The sequence below is a fragment of the Monopterus albus genome, unplaced genomic scaffold, assembly GCF_001952655.1.
Source record: "Monopterus albus unplaced genomic scaffold, M_albus_1.0 scaffold187.1, whole genome shotgun sequence".
Taxonomy (NCBI): Eukaryota; Metazoa; Chordata; class Actinopteri; order Synbranchiformes; family Synbranchidae; genus Monopterus; species Monopterus albus.
In genome coordinates this window covers 885,768-898,737 of record NW_018128067.1, presented here as the reverse complement: position 1 = coordinate 898,737, position 12,970 = coordinate 885,768, and the positions used below count along the sequence as shown (strand labels likewise).

Here is a 12,970-nt window from a genome sequence, read left to right as displayed (position 1 = left end):
CTCACAGAAGGAAAGTGAATCAGAACATGAACTTCTGTGTATTGTCAAGATTTACACATCTTATTAAACAAGTTTGTGATATTAAAAGGGCACTTCAGCGTTTTAGTTTTGGTCTTTCACAAAGGTGGGAGACTTACAAATAAAGGATTTAAACCATGGTCAAAATCTACAGAGCAAAGTATGAGTTATCGCGACTTTTGTTAAAAAGAAGAAGCTTGATTTATTGTAATTGTAACATGTACAATGAAATTACGTTTGAAGTTGAGGACCCTGGGCCACTGCGTGCATACGCATTGCCATCACGGGCAATGGGGGGGTTCAGTGTCTTGCCCAAGGACACTTCAACATGTGGACTGCAGGCACCGAGATTCGAACCTTCAAGTTGGGAGACGACTGCTCTACCCACCACACCACTATCGCCTGGATCCTATAATTTACATAATGCAGCTTAAAAAGACTGCTGAAGTTATCAGCACAGTGATGCGGATGCATCATTGGAACTTAGTTTTATCCATAAAACTCAAACACTCGCCTCTGAAGTCATTTTCCTGCTGTAATTTCACCTGTCTGCCTAAAATCTTCTCCAGCGTCCAGTCCTGTCTGACCTGTTGTTATTACAGACATGTCTGAGACCTCAGCTGGCTCATGGACTGTGACATTTGGCCTGTGAATGCGTAGGACTTATGGGCATGTTCACTAAAAAGGCTGCTATTGCATTTGTGACCTCATCGCCTATGTCATCACAACGTGTCTCTATCACTCAGAGGAAACTTGAGGAGAGGTGCCTTTCAACACATTCAAGGAAACTGCCCTCAAAGAGCTTTAAGTGAATGGGAAGAATTGTACCAAATTCATCTTTCTGAGAAACTCCCTGCTCCTATACCCCCCCACCACCACCAGTCTGTCATTAGTACGTCATATAGTGCAGGCTTGATGTGTGACTTGACCCAGCTGTTTGGTCTGTGCAGCAAAGACAAACAGAGGAGGTGGGGGGAGGCTGGTGTCTAGACTCTCAGTGTCATGCTGATCCCCACTGTATCCTCTTTAAAGATAAGGCTGCACATTGTCTTAATCACACTGACATGCATGCATGCAAAAGCAGAAATTGAGGCTCCATACTCTGAAAATATGTACAAATCAGCAGATTGTTCCACTTCACTTTGCAGAAAAGGAAAGTTGGACAACGCTGCATTCAGGCCACAAAGAAACAAAACTCTGAGACACTGATGTTCATCAGTGTGGATAAATGATTTATTTGACTGCTGCCAGGGGCTCATAAACATAGGGACCCTGAATGTGGGCCCTTCATCTCTGCACACCTGGTATACTGTCATTTTTGTTCCTCCAGCTCAGAAAACAACCCCCATTTCCCCCAAAAGCTAGATCTGGGTGAGCGACGGGATCCACCCCAAATGATCAGGGATAAATCAGGACTGAGAGTAAGGGAGAGTCTTATGTTTTGGAAAGTAATGCCCATCACTGTGCTGCTGTTAAAGGAGTGACCTTGTTTGCAATCTCTCATGACTGAAGCTTCTTAATCTGTTAGACAACAAGAGATAAGAAGTAGGTTAAACTGCATTTTCTCTGTTTAGGTTTTGTGTTAATGGCTGTGGGGTTGAATTCATCAGCCCGATGCTCAATATCTGGACAATAAGACTGTTATGATATTTATTGAAAATGTGTTGAGAAATGTACTGATTGTACTTCTAACCCAGGGATTTTGTCAGTCTTTAATTAACATTTTATATTTCAGAGACAGAGTCCAGCCAAATGGGTCAGTTTATTCTTAGACTGGGAGTCCTGGACATGAAATAATGTATCATGTCCCTGGAGCTGCCTTGTTTCAGGAGCGTATCACTTGTTCCATCAGTTTCATCCAAACCAGCTCCCTATTCTGCTTTCCAGTGCCATAACCACCTCCTTTCTTTGCGAAATCTCTATCTGCAGGCTATGTCAGTCTCACATGCTGACTCCTTTCTTTCTTTTTCTTTTCTCTCAGAGACAAGCTAGAAAGTGAGTGACAAAAAGAGGGAGCGGCCACGCGAAGTTGAGCAGACTCCACCCAGAAAAAAAAGCCAGCTAACCGAGAGACAGCCGAGACCATAAAAATGAGTAGTTCCCACCCCCGAATACACCAGAGCGCCGCGCCCGCTCCCAGCTCTCTCTCCACGGACAAGGACGCCGAAATGCCTGCCACGGAGAAGGACCTGGCCGAGGATGCGCCGTGGAAGAAAATCCAGCAGAACACCTTCACCCGCTGGTGCAACGAGCACCTGAAATGCGTCAACAAACGAATCGGCAACTTGCAGACGGACCTCAGCGACGGGCTGCGGCTCATCGGGCTCCTGGAGGTCCTGTCCCAGAAGAAGATGTTCAGAAAGTACAACCAGAGGCCCACCTTCCGCCAGATGCAGCTGGAGAACGTGTCGGTGGCTCTGGAGTTCCTGGACAAGGAGAACATCAAGCTGGTGTCCATAGGTGGGTCAGATACGTCTGCACACAGCAAACATTATGCTGACTATAATGAATGAATGAGTGCCAGACTGTGCGCTTTGGTTTGGTGGCTGTCCTCTCGACACACCTCCACCTGGCCTCTTCTCCCTTGTTGTTTGTGCATATATGTTTTGGTTTCTCGAAGAAATTAACTTGGATGGTGTTAAACAACATCTATATTGGACGTTTGTGTCAAAGACAGTGATAAGGTGGCTTAAGATGGGAGAACAGCGCATGTGTGCAGGCCTGAAGGGTCGCTAACGGAATAAAGTTGAGCATGTTCCTGCCCAGAAAACTGTCATCTTGTTAAAAATAAAGAGTAGAGAAAACACTTCTTCTCCTGTTAAGGACTGTAGAACAGTTTGCCGGTGTTGGTGACACTGAGTGTTTTCAGTGAAAAAGCAGGCGTTTCCCCAGTGTGCTAGGGCGCAGAGCTTTTGTCTCAGGCCCTCTAATTTGAGGCGTGTTGCTTTGGGAGAAGGGGATCTGATTGCGCACAGGGCCCCCAGACTTTCTCTGTTCCCCTCCAAGCCAAACTTTGTGGACCAGGATATAATTCGGGCCTAGTAGGACAGGAGAGCAGATCCTGTAAGGGGGAGAGAGACAGGCCTATTGTCTGTGTTCATGTTGTGCAGTTGGCTGAGTCTCCACAGCATTGGAATGGACTTGGCTCACCCTTGGTGACATAAAATCGTGTTTAATGGGCTTTGCCTACATGCAGCTATTTGTCTGCTCACAACACTGATTTTGCAGTTGTTCAGCAGACTGACAGTGACTCAGTAATTTTTTCTGAGCTGCAATACAGCTGTAGTGAATTATAACCTTCTTGGGGTTGTGCTTTAACATCTCTTGTACAGAATATCACACCTCACTGCAGGAATGAGTGGCTCTCAGTGGCCTGAGGGTTTTTGATGGCCTTGGTTCCTCATTTAATCTCATTGTTAAGTAAATCCATAGTTAAGATTGTATATAAATGACTGGTCCTATCAGATGTTTCACCCTTCTCACACCTGGAGTGAAGCGAGACAAACACTCTTCTCTCTCAGACAAAATCTTTATCAACAGAGAGTCGGTGGTTGGAAAGGAAGGAAGAGGTTTGCCTGTCTGAGTCAGACATGAGTGAGCTCTTGCCATCTTGCTGTGGTGGGGTTGGGCTCTTCACGGTTTCTTCACACATGTTGCTGCAGGTGAGGAGCTGCTGTTTGAACTTCATGTTCATACACAATCACTGGTGGTAAGCTTCACCTGAGCAGAGTGGGAGAGGTGGAGCTGCCACGTGCGCTCATCAGTGTCAGCTCCGCAGTACAGACTGTGTCTATCAAGGTTGGAGCTTTTGGTGTAGTGTTTTCAAATGCAGTATGCCTCAGAACCTTTTTTTAGGAGGTTCATAATGTAAAAGGAGTGTTTTTCTAACTCATTCCTAAAGGGAGATTTCTTTTCCCTGCATTTTTCTGATCTTGATGCCACCTGATTGTGTTTAATTAAACCACTGGTATTCAGGGTGCAGTACCAGGCACCGATGAGCCGTCCTACTGAGCAATGTGTGTCTGTCTGCTTCCAGCTGACTCACCCTCATCCTAGCTGCGCCTTCTGAGTCATTTAATCTGAAGATGAGCGAGGAGTCCGCTCTGCTTTTACTTCCTCCTTTCATTGCAGAAAATGGGCACACCCAGCCAGCAACCCGCACCACAAATTACCAAACTACCATTGCTGCTCTGCACTGTGCATGAGGGCTGTGCCTCTTTCTTTCGTCTGACTCTTTTGCTGTCTTTTTTCCTAATTGATGACTTCTCAGTTTTTTTGTGTTGGATCTCTTTCATTTTTCCTTGTACCTTTCCTTTGCTTCCTAAATATGAACAAGTACTGACTGATATGCAACAGTGCCCAGTGTAACTGTCATTAATTGCTCAAGACAAGTCAGTAATTCACTCAAAAAGGACTCTCAGCCACAGCAATGGCATCTGGAACAGGACAAGATATAGAACAGAATAAAGCAAAGTTCCTCACATTTGACAGTGGAACTATCAAATATCTGGTATTTGTGGGCTCATGCCTTTTGGGAACAAAGTGCATTTGCTTTCTTGTTGAGAGTTAGGTGAGAAAATCTATCACTAATTTTTGTATAGTATAAATATGAAACTGGAGTCAGTAGGTTCTTAGCTTAGCATAAAGACAAGAAATCGGGAAATGGCAAGCTTCGCTCAATCAAAGGTTATTATATAACATTGACCTAGCAGAACCTCAAACGCTTTCTAATTACGATTTTTGTCTTGTTTGTTATGGTTATGTGTCTGGCTCAGTGAATTCCTCGATGCTGCAGCACCTGGCCACAAACTAGAAACTAGTCCCCCCCCCAAACCCCCTGTAAAACCACAGCTTGTCTTTTTACACTTAGGTTTTTATACAGATTAAACCCATGAGATAGACTGTGTTAAGCAGTGAGCTTTAGAGTTGCTGGGAGGTTACTACTGTTTCCAATTGCTAAGCTAAGCTAGTCACCTCCTAGCCTTTTTACTGCACAGTGGTGTCAGTTATGTCAGCAAGAAAAAAGTTTTACAAAATGTCAAACTATTGCTTTAGATGATGATGATGATTGAATATCAACACAGTGGGGGTTTCAAAAGTCTGTCGTTGCTTAACTGTTTGAGCCCTAAGATATAGACTACATAGCTACTGTCACACGGCTACTCAACCCTGCCAGAGATGATCATTACTTGTGCACTCCAGCAGTTTGAACCTTGGTGTCCTGGTATGTCATTAGCATCGCTGAGATGGGTCTTTTAGTAGGCTGTGAAGTTGGAGTATTTGTTGTCAAGAGTCTTGGCTCTACAGTATACCCCCATCATTCCCAGCACAGAGTGCAGTTTAAGTAATCTTTTTTTCTGCAGTTTTGACAAAACCCTACATGAGCTGGCAGCAGTAGCAGACACGTGATGGTTACTGAAAAGCCCAAGGAGAACCGTGTCCAGTCAGGTGCATGGTTAGTGACAAGGCTGCCATCTAGCAGTCAGTGGAGTGAATGAGGGGAGACACTGACTGTAGTGCTTACTAAACATGCTTGGGCTTTCCATTATGTCTCATACTGTCAAGTTAGTCATTTGCATGGGCATGTTTGTTTAGTTTCCTGTGGTTATGGGATTTTTTTTAATGTTTGTCTATTTAATTCACAAGTTATAGGAGGATGTTTCTGTCGTGCATGTGTGTGTATTTGAATACTCCACGGTGCTCATCACACCCATGTTTGAGAAAGCTCTAACATGACATTTTAGTTCGTATCATCCTGTTGGTGTGTGTGCGTGATGTTAATATGCCAGCTGCTAAGCAGATTAAGACTTGTTGACTGTTCTCAGTAATTAAATATTGAGGTCTGTGTGCAGACATTTATTCTTCATCAGTATTTTTTGTCTGCAGCATCTCAGCTCCTCTCTGTCTTCAACCCAACCCAGATTTAAAAACACATCCTTGTCTATACTTGACTAAGCCAGTGTGGAGTTTTCCCAACAGTTGGATGGCAACGATTGAGCCAGACTCTTCTGTCATCCACACAGGCAGGATATGAAGTTACCAGAGCTGTGGTGTAACTTTGTACCTGGCTATTCTCCTGCCTTTGCCTGAGAACAGAGACGTGCAGGTTGAGACAAACACTTGTGGCAACAACCACACTGTCTCCTCCTGTTGCATTATTGCATACATAATAATGAAATGCGCTCTGTATTACTATTAAAAAGAAATGAGCATGTTTTAGCAGAGGTTATCCTTGTTTTGTTAAAAATAACTAGCAGTCAGAATGAGACATGGGTTCATCTAAGTACCTTATCATTAAAGTGGGACTATGAACAGTTGAAGTCAGACGTTTACATCCACCTTAGCCAAATGCATTTAAACTAAGCTTTTCATGACTCCTGGCATTTAATCCTATAAACACTCTGTCTTAGCTCAGTTAGCATCACTGCTTTATTTTAAGAATGTGAAATGTCAGAATAATAGTAGATAAAAAGATTTATTTCAGCTTGTATTTCTTTCATGACATTCCCAGTGGGTCAGACATTTACATACACTCGGTGAGTATTTGGTAGCCTTGCCTTTAAATGTGTTAACTGGTCAAACATTTCAGGATGCCTTCCACAAGCTTTTCACAGTACGTTGCTGGAGTTTTAGCTCATTCCTCCTGACAGAACTGGTGGAACTGTCAGGTTTGGAGGCCTCCTTGCTTACACACACTCTTTCCCCCTCTTTCATGTCGACCCACAAATTTTGTATTGATTGAGGTCAGGGCTTTGTGACAGCCACTCCAGTACTTGGACTTTGCTGTCCTTAAGCCATTTTGCCATTTTGTTGTTGTGGGATTGATTTGTACTGTTCGGACCAAAGTACATTCATCTCCAGAAGACAGGACGCGTCTTCTTCCTGAGTGGTATGATGGCTGCATTGACCCATGGTGCATGATACCTTCAAGCTTTTGGAAATTGCTCCCAAGGATGAACCAGACTTGTGGATCTCCACAGTTTTTTTGTTTGTTGGTTTTCTGAGGTCTTGGCTGATTTTTGAGTTTCCATGATGTCAGACAAAGAGGTATTGAGTTTGAAGGTAGGCCTTAAAATACATCCACACTCCACTTCCTATTGACTTAAATGATGTCAGTTAGCCAATCAGAAGCTTCTAAAGCTTCTGGAATTTTCCAAGCTGTTTAAAGGCCCAGTCAACCAAGTGCATGTAAACCTCTGACTCACTGGAATTGTGATAGATTATTTCACTTGTAATTAATTATATCTTTAAACAACTGTTGGAAAGATGACTTGTCATGCAGAAGGTACACGTCATAACCGACTTGCCAGAATGAGAGTTTAACATGACACCTGTTGAGTGGTTAAAAAAAAAAAAGTTTTTTTTTTTTTTTTACTTCAGCCCAAGGACAGAGATGCACCACGCCAGCATGAAAGTACAAATGGTAACAAAGGCCGAGCTCCATGTCTGCTTTCTGTACTAATACCTTTGTACTTAAGTAACATTTGAATGCAGGACTTGTAAGTATATTGCACTGCTGTACGGCTACTTTTACTTAAGGATCTGGGGGGGGTGTCAGGGTCTGATCACCTAGGAGCTCATGTATACTAGGGTTTTTTTAGTAACCTGATTATTACTCTGCATGTAAGTGCATTTCTGCTGTAACCTGGTTTCTCTCTCTGGTTACTTGCATGCATCTAAACACAGTCACTGTTTGCCAACAAGTTCACCATATTAACTTTGTAAAGTGTTTATGTGGCAAAAACATTAGTTCCAGTGGGTTTAAACTAAATGTCCCAGAGTAGTTGGAGCAACAGTGCTAAGGCAACTCCCAAGGCTCCTACAGCTGCAGTGTCAGCCTTCAGATAGTGAGAGCGCACTATAGATTCATTGGGTCCATTGTGCTTGTGTTAGGGATGTCATACAGCATCAAATTTAATCTTTTGTTTCCATAAACAAACAAACAAAAAAAAAAAAACAGTGAGTGACTGGTGGTGTAGGGCAGAGAGGAATGTTGTCCACCAGAGAGCGAGATAACAGGGAGTTGAGCCACCCTGTTCGGTCAAAATGAATCACTTCCTGCCAGCTCATTATCATAACTTCCTGTCTGCACAGACGAAAGGGAACTGTCCAAGTGGACACAGAGGATTACTGGATTGTGCAGTTGCATTCAGTGCAGTGGTATCCAGGTTATTGCATTATGTCAGAGCTGGAAGCATGCCCCAACACTACATGCCTCATATTCAGACTGAGCAAGCAGACCTAGAGCAACTTTAACTGTTCTTTAACTTGCATAAATCTGCAGTTCTGTGAGAGATTTAAATTGTCTCCTTGCAAGACTCTCATGACAGAGGCTTGTTTTTGCTGTGTGCTTTGTAGGTAAAAGCTTGTAACAGCAAACAGACATAGCCTGGATTCCTGTGCCAGAAACGCATCTGGAGGGGATCTGCTTTTCCAGACCTGAATCACTGTTGCCAGGCCAAGAGCTGTCAGTTACTTGGAAACCCAAACCCTGTTCTTATGGTTAATCCAAAATCTCAGATGTTGCCGGGAAACAAACCGTTGATTAAAGCAGCATGGTATTTATCAAGCCTTCTCATTCATCAGTTTATGCCATACCAGCTCCCTGCTCTCACCTCCACGGCCTTTTTTTTTTTTTTTTTTTTAAGCCTCTACGTGTCACCCCTTTTTCTGCTCATGTTTTTTTCTTTTTCTTTTTCATTGTTTATTCTCTTCAATCCTCGTTTTCTCTCACCACAGCTCGACTCCTCACTCAAACGATCATATCTTGGCCCAGTCTCGGCGGGTACTGCTGTATGTGTGGACTTTGAAAATGTCCCACACAGCACTTTTCCCTTCTTTTTTTTTCTGCTTTTCTTTCATGGCCCTACACCCCCCAAGCCTCCCTTCCCTTCTCCTGTCCTGTCCTCCCTCCTCCCTCCATCTGTAACCAGAGCCTAAGGAAAGGAAGGGTTGCCAAGATCCCGTTTGCTTCTGCCCTTTTAAGGCTAAAAAACCAGGAGGAACTTTTTTTTTTCCTTCAGTTGAGGGAGTGAAGAAAAGGAGGGTGGAGGGAGGGAGGATGACTGGAAGGAGTAGAAAGGAAGAGGAGGAAGTGTAGTAGCTCCAGTGTGGTGTGTAGCTTGGAGTTAGAAGGGGGGGGCTCCAGGTCAAAGATTTTTGGCTTTTGTTTGACAAGCTGAATTCATACAACTTTAAAGCAAATGTTTTGAGTGTTTAATGTAGGAAAACGACACTAAAGCAGTTGTTGTACAGGCTGATGTATTCAAACGTGTGTGTGTGTGAGAGCGATAAGAGCAGTGTGGAATGTCTGACATTTCCTCGCTGTGTTCGGCCTGACGGGGTTTTGGTTACTCAAACCACTCCCCTTTTTTTTCCTGTCACCCTTTTTGACTTGATGGGGGGGGTGGGCATTGTACTGCCAGACCTAACACACACTGAATGTCTGAGAAGTCTGCCAAAAGTAAATGTGTTCATATTAATATAGTGCCACTCAGTCTAAGGCTAACGCGGTATCGCATTCTTTCCCAAAGCTCAAGCTTATTTGTTTCAATCACTGCTTAATTTTATTTATTTATTTTCCCCGTAATGATAGCCGACCACAATATGTGCTGAGCATGATTTACATTTAAAAGATAAGCCTGGCAACATTTTAACATTAATGCACTGCAGTTTCCTTTTGCTTACTGGCTTGTATATCTCATCTGCCTGGCTGACTTATCAGCCTTTTTTTAGGATGGATATAGTAACGGCCTAGTCACACAAGCATTTAAATGTGTACATTGTGAATTGACCACTAAATGAAATGGACAGTCCCCAGATTGTTTTAGATTTTATCAATCATCTATGAATAAATGTGAAGATGCTATGAGAGGGAGATCCCTCAGGATGGTCCAGACCTGTTTTACCTGACAAGATCTCAGGCCCAATTTGCTCCAAATGTTGCAGTCCACCTTGAATGTTGTGCAGAACTTTTCTCTTGTTATTGGTCTTCACTGCACTTTTTCTTCTACCCTGCTCCCTCTTCATCCCTAAGAGGCTGGGGTCAGACTGTGGGTGAGGGGTTGGGATGATGTCGTAGTGATGTCACCGGAGGGGTGCTGCAGCAACGAGCCAAACCAATGAGTCATGGGAGTTTGGGGGACAAAAGAGCTTCAGACATGCACACTCTCCCATACAGTAGCCTCTACACTTTGTCTCTCTCTGTTACATACACACTAGTCCAAGCGTGGGGGGGGTTATGAGTCTGTGGCAGTCTGTGTCCGTATATGGGCTCCGTCGGCCTTGGTGCACTGTGGTCTGCTGGGAATGCTGCAGATTCCTTGCATGTTTAGTGGTTTTGTGTGTGAGCGGCAGGACTTGAAGAATAACAAATGACCATGTGTTGTGAGACACTGAACGCATCGATGTCCTAACAGTACCTGAGAGAAGGAAGCTCATTGCCGTCTAAACCGGAGGTCATACATTTGATTATTGTTGACCTTTCTTTAGAGCCAAGAAACACCAAGGCACTGAAACCTCTGTGTAAAGTGTTTATCAGCTGCTCTGGTTGCAGTATACAGTATGTGTGGAGGTGGGGTCTTGCTTTGACCTTGTAAGTGAAATGTTTAAAATAATCACTCGGTAGCCTTTTCTGCTCTTATTTTTGGCAATGCTGTGGTCCTGTTTTTTTGCTGTGGTGCCAGACAGACCACTATGACTCACCCCTACTTTAGCTGATCTGCATTCCTACTGCGAGTACCAACCTGTGGTACATTTGCACAATACCTTTCCCTTCCTCCTATCGGTACATTTGGAAAAATGTATGTCAGTCAATTTTACCTGTCTCCAGGCAGCATTTCTCTTGATTTGCTGTCTCCCCCCCCCCGCTCACCTTCACAGTCATTCTTTCCTGTCTCTCATGTTTCCCGTCCTAGTTTGCCTCCCCTTCACTATCGTTCCTGACTGGACCGCATTGACCCTCAGCTGCTAGAATGACCCAGCTCACTCAGAGTTCCCATGGTAACGGGTCATCCAGCCAGACCTTTCGCCTGACCCAACCATGCAAAGTGTACTTTTCCAGTGGGAGCAGACATGCCATGTACCACAGGGTTGGCAGCTTGAGAACCTCTCTGTTGGAGTATGACTTCAGATGGCAGGTTTCAGATGTAGTTCTGTCTGCAAAGAACTGCTTCTAATTTAAAGCCCTCTGATGTAAAGCACATGTGTTTCTGTGCATTTAATTTCCTGACTGGCTTTTTACGCTGCTCCTCATCTTCATCTTGCACCCCCTTTGGGTTTAGACCTGCATTCTTCCCAATTCCTCCTACTGCAGGCATTAAATATTCAACCTTTACTGCAGCCCCAGCACTCTTATTAAAAAAATTATTCAAGACCTCAGTGTTGTTTGAGGCTGAGCTGCAGCTACCAACAGTGATTCCATTCTAGACAATAAAACAAATATCAATGGGTCGATGCAGAAATGCAGCAATCAAAGCCTCAAGTCCTTGCAAGAACCAAAATCTTATCCCCATTAGTTCTTCATTAACTCTGTTCTAATCGCCGTCAGCTAGGAGGGACAGGTGCACCACCTTTTTCACAAGGCTGAGCCTCAGCGATCATCCCTCCTGGGCAGCTGCTTATTGTACAAGTGTGTGCAGGCTGTGAATTTTATGTTGGGTGGTGTGTGTATGAGGGGTTATCTTCCTCATGCCCAGGCTTGCTTGTGGTTGTATCACTTTCTCCTCTGCTTGCAGTGGTGCATGTGGTTCTGTCTGAGCACAGACAAATACCTGAGATATATAAATTTGGAACAACCAATCATGTTACTAGATGTGCTGTCATGTCACTGTGTTGCATTATAGACTTGAGTGTAACTGAACAGGTTTAAATCTATAAAGAGTTATCCAACACTTCTCCCCACAAAATGCTTCACGTTATAGAAAATCCGACCATTTTAAAGTGGCGGCTGCACTGAAACAACTGGTGACACATGCATTTACATTTTGTTTTAAAGCTATTCATACAATATTCCTGCTCAGATGTTCCCATGTGAACATTCATAGTATGCAACTCTTGCAATATGATTCATGTGAAAAATTTCTGTACTCTCATCATGGTACTTTCCTTTCACAGTTTCTCCCTCTTCTGATTACTTATTTCATCTCAGATGAAAGTTTTAGTTTCAACTTTTTAGTCAGATGTCTATTAGTAAAGTAGACTCTAAAGACAAGTTTATTTGTATTGAAGCTTTCAGAAACACATGCAATTTTAAGCATTTTACACATTGCAAATATGCATTAGAACACTTAAAATTAAATAAATAGAATAAAATTAGATAAGATAAAATACAAATAGACAAAAATAACACTGCAGTGATAACTGGCCCTATTTCAGTATAGAAGTTAAGCTTCACCCTGTTTTCATTCTCGAGGCTGAGTGTTTCCCCAAAGAGAATCCAGCAACACTTCAGCCAACACCCTGCAGGAGATGGGCATATGAATGAATTTCTTTAAATCTTGCCTAAACATGAGCCCTCTAAATTACTCCTGTTTCATTTCATAAAGAGGCTAATTTAGTTTTAGCCTTGATGTGGCTGTTGAAGCTCACATTTGACGGCCAAGTTTTGTAATCAAGCTGAATGGTGAATATTTCCTCCGTGTTGCCAAATACAAAGACTCCTGTCTGTTCTTTAATTGTAGAAAAATGAAGTGCATTTGCAGTCGATCAGTGATTTAGTCATTTGGTAATTCAGGATTTCTTCTGCATAAGCTGTGATGTGATATTTTTATTTTCCGCATGGTTTGTCCTAGAGGGAACATATACAGTGCCTTGCGAAAGTATTCGGCCCCCTTGAACTTTGTGACCTTTTGCCACATTTCAGGCTTCAAACATAAAGATATAAAACTGTAATTTTTTGTGAAGAATCAACAACAAGTGGGACACAATCATGAAGTGGAACGAAATTTATTGG

At 43.2% G+C, this 12,970-nt stretch overlaps 1 protein-coding gene across 3 annotated transcripts in view; it reads left to right on the top strand.

Moving 5' to 3' along the window:
* flna (filamin A, alpha (actin binding protein 280)) overlaps window positions 1-12,970 on the top strand; it is a 46,903-nt gene that overhangs the window by 3,979 nt on the left and 29,954 nt on the right. For all 3 annotated transcript variants that reach the window (XM_020617216.1, XM_020617214.1, XM_020617215.1), the window contains exon 2: window positions 2,000-2,478. In XM_020617216.1, coding sequence (XP_020472872.1) covers window positions 2,109-2,478 — 370 coding nt within the window. In that variant the 5' untranslated portion in view covers window positions 2,000-2,108. The remainder of the gene's footprint in view (window positions 1-1,999; window positions 2,479-12,970) is intronic.